This window comes from Camelus ferus, chromosome 19 (assembly GCF_009834535.1).
Source record: "Camelus ferus isolate YT-003-E chromosome 19, BCGSAC_Cfer_1.0, whole genome shotgun sequence".
Taxonomy (NCBI): Eukaryota; Metazoa; Chordata; class Mammalia; order Artiodactyla; family Camelidae; genus Camelus; species Camelus ferus.
The window spans coordinates 1,560,026-1,579,055 of record NC_045714.1 but is presented as its reverse complement, the minus strand read 5'-3'; the positions used below and the strand labels follow the sequence as shown (position 1 = coordinate 1,579,055).

Here is a 19,030-nt window from a genome sequence, read left to right as displayed (position 1 = left end):
TTGATGGATACTGTCATTTCACAATCCCCCTAGCAATGACTGACAGAGCCTGTTGCCTCCTGTCCCACCCTCTAACTTCAACTCCATTGAGTGTGCTGTCAAACTTTGGGATTGCTGCCAACCAGATAGATTAAAAGTGCTATCTCTGTATTCTTTTAATAAGCATTCATCTTTTGAAGACTGAAATTGAGCATCTTTTCATATGTTTGATTTCTTTTTCTGTGAACTATCTGTTCATGTCCTTTGCTCATTTTCTCTCTTTTGCTGCTGCAAAAGTTCTTAACCTGGGGCCTTTTTCAGAAAGGGTCCTGTGACTCAGAGAAGGTTAAGAATTATAGGAGAAAAAAAGAACAGTCACCCTAATTCAATACATACATCTTGTGGTACAAACTGAGACTTTAAAAACAGTTTTAAAAACACTTTATTGAAGTTTAATACAGATACAGAGAAATGTATATAGTGTCTGTGTGTGTACATATACATAGTATGGATACACTATACTGTATCAAAGCTTGATGAAATTTTCACAAACTGAACACGCTCCTGTAACCAACGTCAGATCCAGAAACAGAATATTACCAGCACCCCTGAAGCTCAATACTCCCTTCCAGTCCTTACTATTCACAGGTTCTTTTCCTCTGTAGCTTTACTGCTTGATTCTTTTTTTTTGGCCTTGATACCTTCCTGATGTCATCACACAGTTTAAATTGCAAAGCTGAATGAACACTTGAGCTAGAAGGCGAGGGATTCACTAACCCTGGGTCTTCAAGTTTTGAAAACACTGTGAAGGGCTTTATCATAATAGAGGAAGAGATTCTGCAGTCCTAGGGCTCCCCCTGCTGGTGATCAGTAATTACTAGGAAAAGCCTCCCATTTCCTCCCAACCTCTGAGGATTAACTTGAATCCTGGGACTCAAGTTGACGCAGACTTAACCAGAACCAGTGCACAAAGAGATGTTGTAAGTTCACTTAACAAGGCATCCCAAAGTCCCCGTTCTGTCAGCCAATGTTTGAGGAAGACAACTGTCAAATAACAGACCACAATAGCTTTGGGGCTGTGAACAGAATGACAGGAAAACACAGTTAATCTCCACTGCCCCACCTCTAGCCTATTCCTCCCCAAACAAGACTGTTGTGAAGGGCCCTGGTGCTAAAATCAACAGTCAAAGGAGACAAGGCCCCAGTTATGGTTCTCAAAAGCCAGTGGGCAAGTGTAATTACTCGCTTAGCAAGATGACTGACTGACTGACTGATGGACTCTCACTCATTCACTACATTCTGTTGCGAACCCTGTGCCGGGTACCAGGGAGACAAGATACAGCCCTGGCTGTGATGGAGGAAGTGGGGGTGCCCAGGGAGCACACAGCGTAGGGGCATTTAACCTACATATGCAGGGGAATACAGGCTGAGGGGGAAAGCTGGGGGGAAATGTACGTCTTACCCTCCAGAAGCTTAGAATCTAGCTGGAGACACAAGAAATGTACAGGCAAAAGGCTAAATAATAACTTAAGGAGGCACCTGGAGTCCCAAGTGATGTGCTTCTGGAGTCCTGGAGATGGGGAAGTGGAGGGGGGCTGACAAAGCTGACCCGTGGTAGACAGAGGAGTGGGAGGCCCTTCAGTTGTGGTGAGGGGCAAAAAATGATGTCCAGGGAGTCAAGAGGCCACTAAGTGGTTTGTCGTGGCTTGTCGGCTGAAAAAAATGCACAACCTAAAAGTTGAGAATTATGCTTTTGGTGAAATTTCTGAGGACTTAAGCCTGGAAGACAGCCTCTCAGGTGGCTCTGAGGGACAGCTCCAAGGAGGTAAGGGAGGGGCCAGGATATACAGTTTTGCAACGAAAACTAGAAAGTCAGAACATCAAAAGATTACTGTTAATTCAAGAAAATGAGACATCTCAAGTTAATGAATTTAGCATGCTTTCCTAAGTATGGAAAGATGCAAGAGTCTGAGCTCATTGAAATCATTCCTTTGATTCCTCGCACCTTAACTATCAAGGACCTGTATCCTGCTTTTTGCCATCCTGAACCCCTTCTGGATGCACAGCTGGGGTGGCTGCAATGGCTGATGGCTTGATGGCTGCAACATCCTTTGTTTACTGATGTGGCAGGCAACATTTTCCATCCACAGGTAGGAGAGAGTGGGAAGGGTCATCACCACTCAGGGTTCCCTTTGTTTCTTTCCTCCCATTTCCCACCTCTCCTTGGGGGCCCTTGCCCTCCCCTGTGTCTTTACTGGCCTCCTGCATGCTGACTCCACGATGACTTTCCAGTCTGAATCTCTCATTTGAACTTGAGACCCATGTATCTTCCTGCTCATTAGATACCTCTACCCAGCTGCCCCAAAGATCTCTCAAGGTCAATGTGTCCAAACTGCGCTCATCATTTAGAGGTACAATGTCATGGGAAGGCACAGCCTGTGTGAGAGCACAGACTCTAGCCTGACGGTACAAATTCAAGCTCCACCACTAACTAAGCTGTGTGACCTCAGGCAAGTTACTTAACGTCTCTTGGCTTCAGTGTCCTCATCTGGAAAATGAAGATGATCGTGATACTCTCATAGGACTATTGTGAGAATTAGAGTGAGTTTTTCTGACACATAGAAGAGCTATAAATGTATTAGCTTTTATTATTATCTCCCATTTAAATGTGGTTCTTCATCTGTTCTCTGTCAACTGGATTCAATAGTTACATTAGACACAGGCAACAATACCTGTTCAGCTGCTCAAACTAGAAAGCAAATTGTCATTGCTAACTTTCTCTCCCTGCCCTTCCTGCTCACATCCAGCCTTTTACCAAATCTGATCTACACAACTTTCAGTCTGTTAATTTGCTCTGCATTCCCACAGCCACCTGCTTTTAGATCACTGCCATCTCAGGCCTGGATCCCTGTGCCATCCACACTGGAACCAGAATAATCTTTCTAGAATAAATCTGGTCATTTCTCTTCTCTTTCATAGCTCCCATGGTTCTTAGGATAAACCCTGTGACATGGCCTTGTAGACCTTTCATGAACTGATTCCTGCTTTCATCTGTACTTCAAACTCGTTATGCCTGAAACTAAACACTCTCCCTAGTCCCTAAATCTGCAGTCTTCCTGAATTTCCTTCCTCAGTAAATGGTACCGCCTACTGGCCACGCATTCACTTGGGCCGAACAGTTCTCTGACCAGCAGACCTGGAAAGTGTTGCTAATCTCCTTAGAAAATGTGGCCTCCTTACTGACCTCCAGCCATTGTTTCAGTTCTGGCCTTCATTTAGATCATTTCAACTGTTTTCAGACTGGCTTCCCTCTCCCTCTCCTTTTTAAGAGGCTTCCAGAGTGATATAAACTGCCCATGGGCACATCACCATTTTGCCTAAGGTCACAATCCCAGCTCCTTAACAGGATTCTCTCCATGAGCTGGCTTGGACTCTCTGAGTTTCATCGCATCCCTTCCCACTTCCTGGGGCCATGCCTGACATTCAAAACCTAGTTCAGACGGCACCTCCTCCAGGAAGCCTTCTCAGAGACACCCCCTGCACCTCCAGGCTGGCTAGGCAATCCCTCCAGGTGGGCACCCACATGGCATCCTGTGTTTCCGCCAGGGCTCTCCTACTAGCTTCTCAAGGGCTTCCGCACAGCACTGGGCAAGCAGCAGGTATTCACCAAGGGCTGTGGAGAGAACGAAGGAGAACTGACGACACAGAAGGTGCCGTGGTCCCACAGCAGAGCAGAACCAACCAGGACACAGCTCTCTTGACTCCTGTCTTCCAAAATGATCAACACACACTGACTTCCCGCTACCATGCCTCTATCTGTAAGTGGATAATCGTGGGGATTAAAAATTGAGTTGATACCAAGTCAATTTCCTGAATGTAAAGTCTCCACATAAGTTCAGGGCTTTTTCTACGGCTAGAAAGATGCTGTGTTACTGGTATACGAGGCAGGCCTGGCTTTTTGTTCTCTCAGATCACATGTTTTGTGCCTTCTCTCTCTCATTCTAAGTCTTGAGGTGACTCACACGGTGAGTTAGGCCTGTATGCAGAGACTTGAAATTTCAGGCCACATCAGGCCGTGTGAGTTAACAGACTACTCTTAAGAGGTTCTCGCCTTCCAAACACCCAAGTAATGAGCCACATTCTCAGAAAACATCTAACTTTATGATGGAGACATGCTTACCTAAAATGAAGCATTTTAAAGCTTTTTAGTTTTTAGTATGTAATGCCATCCATGGTGAGCGGAAATAAGGTAAAATGAAGAATTCACCAAAACTGTACGTAGCACCTATTGATCGCCAAGGGCTGTGTTAGGCTTTGGGAATTCAACTGATCTAGATACAGTCCTTGCCCTCAAGGATGTGTGGTTTTATCCAAAGCAGTATTTTCATATGACAGCTTAAGAACACATATTTGGTCTTGATGAAACTCACCTGGCAACTTCTGAGGGGAAAAAAAAAGCATCATATTTACGTTTCTTAGTATTTTCTAAGAGATGTTGAGAGATGGGCAGCAGTGGATGGCCTGGCTTTTGAGACGGTTTAAATCCTGACTCAGTCACTTCCTAGCACTGTGTGACACAGAACAAGGGGAACTAGAACAAGTTATCTAGTATCTGAGTCCCAGGCATTTTCTTCTGTAAAATGAGTAAAATCACAGGAGTATTAATCGTGCAAACACGTGCATGCCTGAGGCACAGCAGAGGGCAGCCATTATTAGCATCATTACGTTTGATGTTGGAACTTCACAATTAACAGGTTTTTTTTTAAATCCCTTATCAGTTATTAAGATTCTGGTATGAACAAAGTGGATTTAAAACGTTTTACCCAGAGCCCACGACATGCTTTAACAACCTTACACAATGACCTGTAGATTCCATTTCCAGACACAGGGGCCAGGCTTTCCAAAGTCTGGCTGTAGTTAAGTTGTATACACTAAGCTATTTTCAGCAGCCTATCAGGTGACTGGGGAGTGGGAGGTTCCACTTTCGGTTCAGGTGACCACCTCACACGAGGGTTGGGCCAAAACCAATTCCAGCCCACTGTATTGAGAAAAGCCATCTTTTCCCACGAAGTTCTGCTAAGTGCAGACGCGGAGCTGGGGCGGGGTGAGTGAGGAGGGGCGCGGCTAGGTCAGCAGAACCAGACCCAGCGGTGGAGGGAGTGGCAGCTGTTGCTCAGCCCGCCCCTTCTCTGCCTGCCATCTGAGCAAAGGCAGAAGTCATTCAAAAGGAAAAGATCCCTAAAAAAATCACCAACTCAGGAGAACTGCCCAAACCTTTTCGCAAAATTTAGTATGCATGTGCATTTCTCTGTCGAGGTGGTCTACAGTTCTCACCAGATTCTCAAAGGAGCCCATGCCTGGAAAAAAACGAGATTCACCGAAACGGTCCAATGCCCTCACTTACTCTGTTAGAACGGAGAAATTGAGGCCCTAGAGGGAAATTAAAGCGAAGGCGTTTCAGTTCCAATTCCGGCCTCACGTTCAAGGTCTTGGCCGTGTCCGATACCTCTAAGCTTCTCTGCAGCACTGGAAGATCCCCCGGGGGCTGAGGGCTGGTGTCCGAGCCCTGGAGATGTCGCAGGCAATCCAGAGTCTGGCATCAAAGAGACTCGGACCAAGCGCTCCGTTGCCGCGCAGGCCCCCAACCCTGGGCTCACCCCGCGGAATTCGCAGCCTTGGTGACTCCAACTAGAGCACCAAGCACGAGGAGACCCTGGCAAGTGGAGGCTACTCCGCGACTGTGAAGAATAACGCCCACTCACTCACCTGATCCACAGGAGGAAGCAGACACGCCCCAAAACCGGGTCCCGAGCAAACTCACTGCGGAGGAAGGAGTGAGCCAAGAGAATAACAGGAAATGACGTCAGGTGCACGTGCTTCGCGAGGGGCGGGAGCCAGGCATTTGAGAGGCGCGGCCATCGCCCTGCGCCTGCGCAGCCACCGCCAGCCGCGCTGCCGAGTCACTGGGGTGGGAGGAGCATGGACAGGGGGCGGGGCGCGTGCCCGGTTGGCGCAGGCGCAATGCGACTCTGGAGGCGCGGGTTGCCCCCTCCGCGGGTTTAGATCCGGGTCAGTCAGGCGCGCCGCGGTCGGAGAGAGACGATCTGAACTGACGGGACTGGCTCAGCGGAGCGCCCCAGCTGCGAGGAGGTGAGTGCCCTGACGTGACGGGGAGGCGCCGTGGCACCGCGTCTCGGCCTCCAGGCCCAGCCTCGCCGCGGGCGGCTTTCTCTGGGCCCGCCTGCCTCGCGTCGCTTAGTCCCCCGGCGTTGGCTGCCTGGGCCCGGCCGGGCCTGTGCCTCTCCGCGTCCCCTGGGCCGCTGCGGCCTGGCCTTGCCCGAGCTTCGTTCTCTCGCCCCTTCCCTCCGCCGCGGCCCCTGTTCCGTGCCTCCGCCCTCTCCCTCCCGGTTGTAGCTTCCCCTTTTCGCCCTCCTCGGCCGCTCTTTGCCTCTTCCCGCCCTTTCCCGCTCGTTCCTGAGCCCCAGTCTCGTTGGCTGCCTCTTCGCCTCTGCTCCTGCCTCCTCCTGCATCCCTTACTCCTAGCCCGACTCAAGCCTCTCATCCTGGCCGGGGGAGTATCCTCAAGGGATAACTTTCTAGCAGGAGACCCCGGGCAGGCAGAGTTAGGGCCCTGGACAGCTCCCTGCTCTCCGAAACCCCCAGGTTCTGACCTTTCCCCCTATTCTGCTCAGCCACGGCCGATCCGGTTTCTGGGTGAAAAGAATTAACATCGGGCTCTAGCACCGAGAGTGTAGGGGTTGATTGGGTGTGTGAACGTGTTTTGTCTCAGGGGCCGATTGTTTCAACCCTGTCTTGTTTGCGTCGAGAGTTGCTGGACGGGGATTTCTCTTCTGGATTCCACGCTTCCTGGTGGGCTGGGAAATTTTCTGAGTCTTTAATATTGTGATGCCACGCTTACGCGCATCGTTCTCAGGTCTTTTCAGGGTCCGAAATTTGGACCTAGGCTTGAGGTTCAAAGAGGTCTTGGCTAAAAATGCAAGATATTTATATAAATAAGATTGTGACACATACTCTTAGTTGAAAGTCGGAGAAAGTCAGGAATTTGCCCTTTTGATGGAGGAACTTAGAAGAATTTTGTCATTTTTGAAAGGTTAGGGAAAATCCGAGGTCCCGGGTAATTTGCCTTAAAGTAACTTACAATAGGCCTTTAAAAGTTTAATCTTTGGCGGGGATTGTCCAATTTCAAGAAGTTAGTACAGTTAAAACGGCAAGAACGTCTTCCATAAATTTAATATTAATGAAGAAGGACACATCAATTATATGTTTCCCGGAGGTAGTTGTACAGCTCTTGATTTGAGTGGATGAGAAGCTGGGAATAGGGAGGAACATAATAAGCCTTCTTGTAATTACAAACATACTCTGATTTAGCTGTTAAGGTTATGTTTAAGACTCACCTTTGCCGTAGGTTAATATAACTGAGGGAAAAGTTGAGCAATCAAAATATTAGACGTCTGAAAATAGTTCAGATAGAACTTCATTCCTAGAGTTTTAGTCGGTGGCCAGTTTTATTTTGGTCTGTTTTGGTTTTTAAATGTTGGATTTTTTAGTGTGACTACAAGAATGTTAGGTAAGTTTGTCTAAACATCTGGAGGTCACCTGCAGTGCTATTAAGTTAGCAGTATGTTAGTTAAAAGTTCAATACCAGGGTGCAAAGTTTCTTAGCAGAGTGTTAGGGCAGGAGTGTGATTCCAGTCCTTACAGGAATGGGGTTCACAGTCCTGGTGTGTCAGATTCACCCTCATATCCCTAAGCATCCAGTCTAGTGCTAAAGCACATAGTAGGGATTCTGCCAAAATTTATGGAAGGAATGATTTCTGCCTATAGAGTACAACAATGTATATGTAGATATGATGTGTACTGATTTCCAGAGAGACCCAAAGAGGGTTTATGTGGGGGTCTGCAGGGATGGGGAGACTGGTTCAGATGATTTCACTCTATAAGGGCCAAGAGTCTGAGTATTTGACTAACTGGTCATAAAGTAATCGAGAAAAACTAACATAAAATGAAATCTTTATTTTAGTTCTGCTGACAGGAAGAATTTGTTTATAGTCTATAGATAGCAACCTTTTAGATGCTGTGCAGCCTCAAAAATATTAGCATATGTGATCTTTCCTCCCCTCTTCTCAGGTATATAGGACGTTATTGTGTATCTGGGGAAAGAGCCTCCTCTCAATCCAGAAGAATTAGAAACCAGTGAAGTATGGAATTGATAATGTTTCCTCAAATTCATGTGCTGGTTAAATCAGCAAAATATATGTGGGTAGTGTACTTAATTTAAAAAAAAAATTTTTGTCTTAAGAAATTGAGATGAAAGCTAGCTGAATTCTTTTGAGACCGTTTTCAATGTTCCCCAGAGGGATCTACCTAAAATACATTATACACGTAAATAAATAAAAGTCTTGATTCCTTGCTTCTTAATTCTGCCACTGGTACTACATGGTTACATTATAGCAAACGTATTATGACACCCTGACATTCGGAATATTAGAGATCTCACAATAACATCAAACTCACACCTGTGAAATAAGCAGATAAAGAATCAGAGAGGATCCATGGATCCACAGAGAAGCACTCCTCACTCTGAGAGTGGTTGTGGTGGGGTGGGGGGTGGGAGATGGGGTCCAGGGGTAGCAAGTTAGAAATAGAGAAGGTGAAGTGAATTCTTTGCTTCGTAAACTCCCCATCTTATATTTTTTATTTTACTTTTTTTTCTTTCTGTTTCCCTGTGATATGTTCATAGATACTGATTTATTTTTTGACCAGGATTTGGTGTTAATAAATTTTTTACCCTGGGTAAAAAAATTGGGAGATTAGATTCAAAGAATTTGTTAGCTTCTCTGTTGTTTCTCTCGTTGCTTTGGTAGGTCTCCCCCCTCCTTTTTTTCTGTTTAATAATCTGGGTGAAAGAAGTGGTGAACTTTGGTTAAGATTAAGTGGAGATCATTTAAAGGCACATCTATAGAACAATTCCAGTGTTTTTCCTTTACTTCCTGTCTCTCATAGCTACTTTTGTTTTTCAGTTGCAAGTATAGTTCATTTATTTTCTATGTTTTTTTTGTAATAAAGTATTCAAAGTATAAAGAAAACATATCAACCTTATAAGTAGAGTGTGGAATAATCAGTAATCATTGAAACATATTTTAATCCTGCTTTAACAATGGTAACATCTTGATATCTGGGCCAGGATTACTTTAGAGAAATGCTATCATGTGTCATGAAGTTATTATCTGAAATGTTTAGAGTTAAATGAGACAAATACTCAGTAGCATTTTAAAGAATCAGAGTCCTGTAAATTGAGCTTTTTCCTTTTATTTCTGATGCAAAGGTCATCTTGCGTGTAGGTTTCTAGACTTCTACAACTGGAAAGGTTTTTCCCCCTGTTAGAAAGTATACTTAAACACAGATTTTAGGTGATCTAGTTTCCAAAACTGTGTAATAAAATATTGGCATCACGTATTTTGACAGTTTCAATTCTATCATAATAAATACACATTTTCAGTATTGTTTCATTTGTCTCCACTTAAGAAATAAAACCTATAGTTTCCTAATCATCTACATTGAAACTTCTTTTTACAAATAGAAATTTGCCTTTTCTCTCCCTAACAAGCAAGAGTAGTATCAGAAATAGAGATTTTTAACAAAATGTATACTTTTAAACCCACTTGTTTTCATTTTGCTCATTTTCTTTTTGTTTTCTTTTTTAGTATTAACGGGAACATCCATAGTAGTGTAAAATCTTTCACAATGAAATCCGAAGCCAAGGATGGAGAGGAGGAGAGTCTACAAACTGCTTTCAAGAAATTAAGAGTGGATGCGTCAGGGTAATTAGATATGAAATATATTATTGGGGGATTGTTTACTAGATATAAATAGCCATTTCTTCAGAAGAGCTCTTTCTAAAATTCCACATTATTCATAGAAGATACAAATGTTAATAGTGTGACATTCTACCAAGTTCTGTACAGCATTGTTTTACTCATAAAAGAAACTCTTCTGTTAAATTTGGACTCCAAGGTTGGAGGTTTTCCTTAACTTTGAGGAGGGTTCCCCCCACTTCTTTTTAATCAAAGTGTCTCATTAGAGAGTTCCTCTTACATCTCTGGGGAATCACAGTATTTTTCAGTAAAAGTGAATTGGCTCAATAGAAATCTCTGCAGACATTGTCGATTTCATGGGCTCTGATTGCTGGGCCTATCACTATGGAAACCTCTATTCATTACGGTTCTGTCACTGAGATCAATAATCTTGAACCCTTTGGCCAAACTAATTAGAGCACCTGCAGACCAGCTGCTGTCTGCATGTTAATATTTCACCCCTTGCAAAGTGTTCTATGCAGGGCTCTTTTCATCCCCATTCTTTGCCCCAGGCCAGAAGAAATCTCAAATTTTTAATGGATGTAAGATTATTTCATTTCATGAATGGAAACTGAACACTCCCCAACAAGGAATAATAATAATTGCTAAAATATATTACTGATTTACTGTGCCCTAGACACCAGCTTAAGTACTCTGTACACACCATCTAATCTTCACTACTAACTTAGAAGATAGGCACTGCAGAGTATACCACATGGTTTACAGAGGAGCTACAGATGAATTAAGCCACTTGCAGAAGGTCACATTGGTAAGAAGCGGTAGAGCCAGGATTTGAACCCAGACAATGTATCTCTGGACCCTGTGCTATTAACCATTCCTTTATGTGGTACCTTGAAGACAACATGAAGAAATGCACGCGGTACTTGGCGCAGAGCAAAATTAAATAGGTGTTAGTTGTTATTATAGTTGCCTGCTTAGTACTTGCTAATACTATTTTTGACCTACCAAATGAGAAGATTTATACTAATAGATTTGCATAATAGCTGTTACAGATACTTATATTTGCTTCCCTGATACTTCAAATAAGTACACTAGGTGTTTTTTTTTTCCAATATGGTCATCTTGCCATTAGAATTGGTAGGTACTTTATAAGGTATTTTGGGGAGCAGAAACAAAGCAGACAAATAGTTAGATTGGAGTCATGGTAAATTCCTTTGTGATTTCTGGTGTCGAAATATACTTTTTTTTTTTTTAAATTTTTGGGGGAGGAGGTAATTAGGCTTATTTATTTTTAGAGGAGGTACTAGGGATGGAACCCAGGACCTCCCCCCAGAAATACACATTTTTTTAGATATAGAAATATGTATTTTAAAATATATTATTTTAATCAGGAAAATACTAGGAATGTATAAATGCACATATACATGTATATCCCTTAGTGTATAAATTTATATAAGTAATTCTTGATATACAGACTTCTTTCCTGGTGTTTTAAGAAGTTGGAATATAAAATTAAGCTATTTCCATGCCCCTAAAAATTACTTGGAACATTGAAAAAACTTTAAAAAATATCTGTACAATGTATGGTCATATGTATTTGTAGCATGCAATCTACTTTGAGTAAAATTATAGAAAGAAAAGGAGCAGTGGAGAACATTTGAGAAAACCAAATAAATAAAAGTACAAGGAGTGAGTCATCACCATGACTAAGCAGAGTAAGACTTGTATAGAGTAACATACATTTATAGTTGTTTCATATTGTTGCTGATTTACGAGTGGAACATCTGAGGTACTGAGTCATAAACTAACCAAGCCTTGCCAGGAATTTAGCATGATCCTGTTGAACAGGTTTTGATTCCTAATGGTATTTGTCTTATTGGGACAAATCTCTATATTGTAAAACAACATAGTCCTTTTTATCAGATTATAAAATAATACATGCTTATTATGGATAAATCATGAAACAAAAAAAAGAGTAAAGAAAGAAAGTAAAAATCACAATTTACTATGACCACTGTTAATATCTAGATCGTCTGTAATAACATCATACCCTTTTTTTTACACAGTTGAGATTATAATGTATATACAGGTGTTTATCCATGCTGTTTTCTCTATGTTGTAAGCATTCTCCCATGTCATTAAAAGTTCTTTGTACACTTAATTTTTAATAAATTCCTAATCCATTGTACAAATGGGCCATAATTTATATAATACAGTATTTTCTGTTATTGAGTATTTAGGTTATTCCCATTTTTAGTTTTCAATTATATTTCAGTGAACATCTATTTACTTAGTAGATTGTTTCTTTCTAAAGGATATTTATCACTACCACAGTATTGTATAGTAGGGGCTCTGTTTATGTGTGTATTGAAAAGGTCCAAAAGATTTTAACATGAAATGGTGGTGATCTCTGGGTTGTGAGATTATAGATGATTCTTTTTTTCCCTCTTTTAAATTTTTCATCTTTACTGGGAACCCATATTACTTGTGTAATTTTAAACTGCAAAGATTTAATTTTGAGTAATATTTCAAGTCCATTAGTTATAAAAATTAGGATATTTTTGTATAAGGTGTATACTATTTGAAAAAGTATTCATTTCCAAGTTAGGTTGAGTTTCCTAAAGTTTTTGCGCCTAAACTTAGTTTCAGCGGCTCTGGTTTGCCACATGAAGTAAGTGGTCAGTGTCATTAGCAATCTCCCTGGACATAAGGCCTGATCTGCCCCAGATAAACAGCCTAAAAGTCTATTTATATCCCACTGCTGGTTACACTTAAGAATCATTCTTTAGCTTATGATTTTGCACCTGTGAGCTCTCAGAGATCCTCCAAATTTGGTTTTGGAGGAAAATTTACACTAAAAGCTGAGCAGTTTTTGAGAAACCCAAACTACAAAGACACTAAAGGTATTAGTACTTGGATTTGGGTTGATGAGGGCAATAAGTTCTCCTCTTTGCACGGTTTTCAAAGCAGTAAACTTTGTTCTTGTCTTTAGGTCCATAGCATCTCTGTCTGTTGGAGAAGGCGCAAGTGTCAGAGCATCCGTCAGGACAGCAGCAGATGATACCAAACCTAAAACCACATGTGCATCTAAAGACAGTTGGCATGGGTAAGGGCTCATTACAGACGATTTTTATCCCAGTACCTTAAAACATTTTTCGGTTTTCTTTCCTGAGTATGTTATGATGTAGAATCCAAGGACCACGATTAAAGAAGACCCTTTCTTCTCATTGCAGATTTGCTGAGGCTTGCTGTATGGCCTGGTTCATAGTCAGTCTTTATCAGTGTATGTGTGTTTGTGAAGAATAGTTCTCCTCTAATCATTCTTAGGTTCTGTGTGTCCCCACTACAGTAAAGGCTTTTAAATGTGTTATTTGGACCTTTTTCAACTAATTTTTTGGGGGGATCACTTCGACCTGTTAATAATTGAGAGGAATTTGTTGAAATCTTCTCGACAGGAGTGCATTTGTCTGTTTTCCCCTAAGTTCTATATTTTTGCTTTGTGTGTTTTGAAGCTGTTTCATTGGGTGCATGTAGCCCAGGTTCATGCCAATTTAGAATGTTTCCCTGGTGAATTGAGACTTCTATTATCTTAGTAATCCTCTAAGTCCTTCAGAGTGGTTTTTGTCTTAAAGTCTGTTTTATCTGGAATTAATATAGTGAATCCAGTTGTCTTTTAGTATCTGCCTACTGTATCTTATTCTGTTCTTTTACTTTCAACCATTCTGTGTTTCAAAATTTTAGGTGTGTCTCCTAAATATATATGGCTTATTTTGTTTTGTTTTCTTCAATAATCTTTTTAACTGCTGAGTTTAATGCATTTACATTTATTTTGATTATTGATATATTTGGACTTCTCTTTGCTCTTTTACTTTATGCTATTTGCTCTACTTACTCTTTTTCTTTTTTTCCGCACCTCTCTCTCCTCCTCACCTTTTTATTTGAAATAGGTTTGTTTTTCTCCCTACCATTTTTCTTTCTACTGGTTTGGAAATGGTATACTTTGTTTCTATTCTTTCAGTAGTTAGCCTTGAAATTTTACCACATATGCTTTACAAAGACAGAAGCTAACACTTTAACCTTCCTCCTCAGAATTGTTTTGCTCTGACCTCCAGATTTCCATGGTGTAGTTGCCCAGTATTTTAATTCTGTCACTTGTTTTTATTCTCACAAATTTGATTTTGTTTAATCTACTTTATGTATTTAAATGGAGAGTTCATTTAGATTCATCTCATTTGTAGTTTCTTTGCTCTCACCATTCTTGTATCTCAGACCTTCCATGTAGGATCACTTTCTTCCTAAAGTTCTTCCTTCAGAAGTTCCTTTGATAAAAGTCTGTTATTAGTAAATGGAGCCTCTATGTTAGTTCTCCACATAGAATAAATTTGAATGGTGTCCCCAGAGTTGTATACATCATATTCTATTGATAAATACACTTGGATATGGCTTATCTGAAAATGTCTTTATTTTATCCTTGTTCTTGAAAGCTGTATCTGATTTGATACACTGGAAATCTGTTCTAGTTGACTTTTCTCTTAGCATTTGAAGGTATTATTCATTGTCTTCTGGCTTCTATGTTGATGTTGAAAAGCCTACTTTCAATCTAATTGTTGTTCTTTTGGAAATAATTTGTCTAGTTGCTAGCTATTTTTAAGGTGTTCCTGTTGTTTTGGATATTCTGCAGTTGGCTGTCTTGCTTTAGTGTGCTTCCCGTAGCTGTAGATTCTCCTCTTGTATCAATTCAGAAAATTTCTCAGCCATTATCTCTTAAAAAATTACTTGTCTTCCATCCTCTGTATTCTTTCATAGACTCCAGACTTTTTATTCTTCTTAACATCTCTTAAAACTTCTACATTTTTCCAGATCTCCAAGTCTCTGTGCTGCATTCTATGTCAAGAGTTGGCAAATGTTTTTGTAAAAGGTCAGATAATAAACATTTTAGGCTTTGGAGGCCAAGAGGTGAGATCCAAGGATATTATGTAGGTTTGCTTGATGTGCACCATCCTGTAGGTAAACACACTTTGTGTTCAGTTGCTGAGATAGTCTAGTGTGAAATAACTAGCCTGGTGTGATGGGTGAGTGGGGGCATTGCCAGGGTCGGTTTTACTCTGCCCCAGTGGCCTTCTCTGCCAGCATGCCCTTCTCTCCTCCAGAGAGCCTGGCACAAACAGATTCTCTCTCTCAGTGCCCAGCGATTGCTGATAGCACAGCCCCAACATGTAGTTGGTAGCCAGTGTGGGCCTGGGCAGTGGCGTGACACACACGTCTGCTGGCCAGGAAGGCAGGCACAGGCAGTGAGGGGAAGAACAGGGGCACAGGTGGGGGACACCCCAGCCGCGTCTCCGTGGCTCACAGGTCTAGTTCATGGGAGCAGTGTCTGAGGGGCTTATATAAAAACACGTAGGGGCCAGATTTGATCCACACACTGCAGTTTGCTGACCCCTGGTGTAAATAATTCAGATTTATCCTTTAGTTCAGTATTTCTTTTCTTAGCTGTATATATTCTTCTGTTTAGCCCATCTATTTAATTTCATATATAAACTTTTTAAAGTTCTGTTTGGTTCTGTTTTCAAATTTGCTTGGCAATTTTGAGTCTCTTTTCTTTGCTCATTTCTTATTTATTTAAATATTTTATCAAAAGTTATATAGTGTGTCCGATAATTCCCAATATCTGAAAACTTCAGGGAGTCTAAATCTGTTTTTTAGCTGTTCCCAACGATAGAAATGAATCCTAAATCTGCTACTCTGTTGAGTAATCATGTCATAGTGGCCATTTGTAGCATTAGCGCCACAGTGGTACTGAAGCTGCTGTGTTCAGGGCATAGAGCACAAGGCTGAGGTTTTACAGCGTCAGTCTAAGTTGTCTGTGCAGAGCACTTCCCTAGATTCACTGGTCAAAGGCTCCCAAGCCAAGGATTGTGGCAGAGCAGGCAGGTATTCTGCACCAAATTTTGATCCAAGAAATGCAATTAAAAACTACCCTTTACCTCTCCTGTTTCTATAGCTTGTTAATAAAGCTGTTGAAGTTTTTGAGACACAGAGACTTAGCTTGAAAATGGAAGCAGGCACATCTCTTTGGGGGAAACTGATTTAGACCTATAAACCTGAGAGGTGGCAAATTTCCAACTAGCTCATATCTGTTTAGAAGAGCTTTGTATCCCAGCATCTTCCTATGCATTTTTTTTTCCCTTTTAGGTCTACAAGGAAGTCTTCACGAGGAACAGTGAGAACCCAGCGTCGTCGACGTTCTAAGTCTCCTGTCCTTCATCCTCCAAAGTTTATACATTGCAGTACAATAGCTGCTTCCTCCAGCAGCCAGCTCAAGCACAAAAGCCAGACTGACTCCCCTGATGGCAGCAGTGGGCTGGGAATTTCAACCCCTAAAGAGTTCAATGCAGGAGAGTGCTCCACTTCCCTCGATACTAATCACACAGGGGCAGTTGTTGAGCCATTGAGAACTTCGGTTCCAAGGCTCCCGTCAGAGAGTAAGAAGGAAGACTCCTCTGATGCTACCCAAGTCTCCCAAGCAAGTCTCAAGGCCAATGATCTCTCTGACTTTCAATCTGTTTCTAAGTTAAACCAGGGCAAGCCCTGTGCATGCATAGGCAAGGAGTGCCAGTGTAAGAGGTGGCATGATATGGAAGTATATTCCTTTTCAGGCCTGCAGAATGTCCCTCCGTTGGCCCCAGAACGAAGATCCACGCTTGAGGACTACTCTCAGTCGCTTCACACCAGAACTCTGTCCGGCTCCCCCCGCTCCTGTTCTGAGCAAGCTCGAGTCTACGTGGATGATGTGACCATTGAGGACCTGTCAGGTTACATGGAATATTACTTATATATTCCCAAGAAAATGTCCCACATGGCAGAAATGATGTACACCTGAGAGCAAGAAGCTAATTCCTACGCTTTAAACCAATGAAGGGTTGTCAGAGAGATTTAGTTAACGGCAGACCTTGTGGCCACTTTGTGTGAGAAGACATCTCCTGCTCACTGTGCTTGCAATAAAAACTTTTCTTGGCATCTCAGTTAATCTTCATTCTTTAAACTTACTCTCCAAGTTCTTACATACCCACCAAGACAAGCAGATCAAAGAAAAATCCCTCTCGTTTAGAAATGTTAATGGAGTAGGGTGAAAAAACCATAATTGCTTGACTGGTAGCAGTGGGTCTGTGGTAAAAGCCTTTGTAAAACAGTGTATTTTTCAGATCTGTTTAAGATTTGGGTGCCAAGGAAAATGAAATGTGGTTTTGTAACTGGATTGAACATTTGTGATGCTGTAGTTGCCAGCCCAGAATATTAGAAGTTATATGACTGGTTTAAACCACCTCTGATTTAATGCAAGATTTATTGTGTCTTTAAAAGTTTCCTATGTTATTGTTAAGCCAGAGATCGAAGGTTTAGATTCACTATGAATAAACTAGCTGGCCTGCCCTCTATTGTTTGAGAGAGTCATTAACCCTCACTAAATACACCCCTGCTGGTGCTCCTTACCCTGAGACACGGTACATGAACTTTCTTACATAAGAAACGACTTACCGGGGCGCTGCCTCTGTTGGCAGGAAGGGGTGTGATACATGAAACTACTGTGTGTCTTCTCCATCTCTGGCATTTCAGTATCTATGGCACGTTTCAGTCTCTTGCAGTGTAGATCACATACCTCAGTTTCAAATGTTCTGGATGGATATTATCTCTGCACTGCCCTTCTACCCCCGTAACCCCTAAAGAGAATTTTATACATGCTGTGTCCCATATTTAATAGCTGACCATCCCACAGTTCTCTCCAAAGTTTGGTAAAAAATAAAATCTGTCCTCGGTTTCAGTGGAGGATGAATCCTGATCTTTTCCAGCTGACTCCAAAGTGGATTTCATGTAGGCCACATAGTTAAATTCAAACCATCCTAACTCCAAGCATACTCATGAAATTCAGAGAAAATTTCTCCAGCCATTTTAACATCATGTTATAACAAAGTTCATTTTACTTTTTAGATTATGAACTAAGTTTTACTAAAATAGCCCATTGGCTGTGGGGTTGGTTGATGATAGTGGGGCGTGGGCATGACAAATAGGTGATTTATACTTGGGAGAGGTGAGAAGGGTGTTTTTAAACTGGAAAATCCCTGAACTTAAGTAGTGAGCCCAGCTAGTTTTTGGTTTAGTATGGATTTAATAACACGTGAAGGCTGCGGTTGGAGGAAGAGCAAAATGCCTTGGTATCACAGCACTAGGAACTCTTTGACAGTTTTCTTAACGCTCACAGAAGGTGCACTGTTTCACGTGTCTAAGGCAGCAGCTCTGAAACTCTGGTCTTAGGACTCTTACATTTACAAATCAAGGATCTCAGAGCTTTTGTTTATGTGGGTTCTATTTATCAGTATTTCCCACATTAGAAATTAAAACAAGACATTTTAAAAATACGTATTCATTTAAAAATAATCCACAAAACCATTTATGTTAATATAAATAATATCTAACTGGAAAATAGCTTTTCCAAAACATTTGGTGAGAAGGGTAGCATTTTTGCAAATCTCTTTGATGTTTGGCTTAATAGAAGCCAGCTAGATTCTCATATCTGCTTATGCATTCAATCCCTTGTTATACCACATGTGTGACCTCGGGAAAACTCTACTCTTGTGAGAGAAAGAGCATGAAAAAGACAAATACCATGTTAATACTATGAAAACAGTTCCGATCTCCCAGATTTCCTGATTGGGTGGATTCCCAGACCACACTCTGAGAACCGCTAATCTAGGCCATTAGAGCTTCTGGTTGTAAAGGTACCTGCCTCTCCACCCTGACCTCCACAACTAGTGTTCTGCTTCACATTTTTTCCACTAGAGAGAAGTTGAGCAAATTGGGCTTAACATGTTCCTTGAAGTAAGATGGTTCCTAAGACTCAAGTCCTTCTTAGTTTGCTTTTCAAATCAGTGGTCCAGTTATTAATTCTGAATATTAACAGAACAGTCACCAGAGGAGGATGAATGATCACATGCCTTTTAGACAAAGTTGTTAGGAGGGGTGTCCAGATTGAAATGGACAAAGTTCCAATGGCCTAATCATCTGCTGAAGAATTCCAAATTTGGATGAAAGCTTAGGCGTTCCAGATTTGTGAGAATGAGTTGTAAACATTTACCTCTCAGTCAAAATCTTCCTCAAAACATGAATCTTGAAGCTCAAAATTACTCTGCTGAAACCCAGTTGGGCCGACTTTAGTATGTGTC

General features: G+C 41.7%; 1 protein-coding gene and 1 long non-coding RNA gene across 3 annotated transcripts; one reads left to right on the top strand and one right to left on the bottom strand.

Annotated features, from left to right (window-relative positions):
* Positions 1–403: 403 nt before the first annotated feature.
* Positions 404–5,831, bottom strand: LOC116657814. 2 transcript variants are annotated; one of them, XR_004312934.1, is made up of 3 exons: positions 5,746–5,831; positions 3,563–3,652; positions 404–1,692 (listed from the first exon to the last, which is right to left on the bottom strand). It is a non-coding gene; the product is annotated as an uncharacterized LOC116657814 (long non-coding RNA). The 2 variants fall into 2 exon arrangements; XR_004312933.1 differs by having other exon boundaries at positions 404–5,545; positions 5,746–5,813.
* Positions 5,832–5,971: 140 nt separating this feature from the next.
* On the top strand, positions 5,972–17,248 carry OSER1 (oxidative stress responsive serine rich 1). Its single transcript, XM_006193494.3, has 4 exons — positions 5,972–6,129; positions 9,705–9,821; positions 12,808–12,921; positions 16,008–17,248. The coding sequence occupies exons 2-4, from the start codon at positions 9,745–9,747 to the stop codon at positions 16,693–16,695; spliced, it is 879 nt and encodes a 292-aa protein (XP_006193556.1). The 5' UTR covers positions 5,972–6,129; positions 9,705–9,744; the 3' UTR covers positions 16,696–17,248.
* The last annotated feature ends 1,782 nt before the right edge of the window (positions 17,249–19,030 follow it).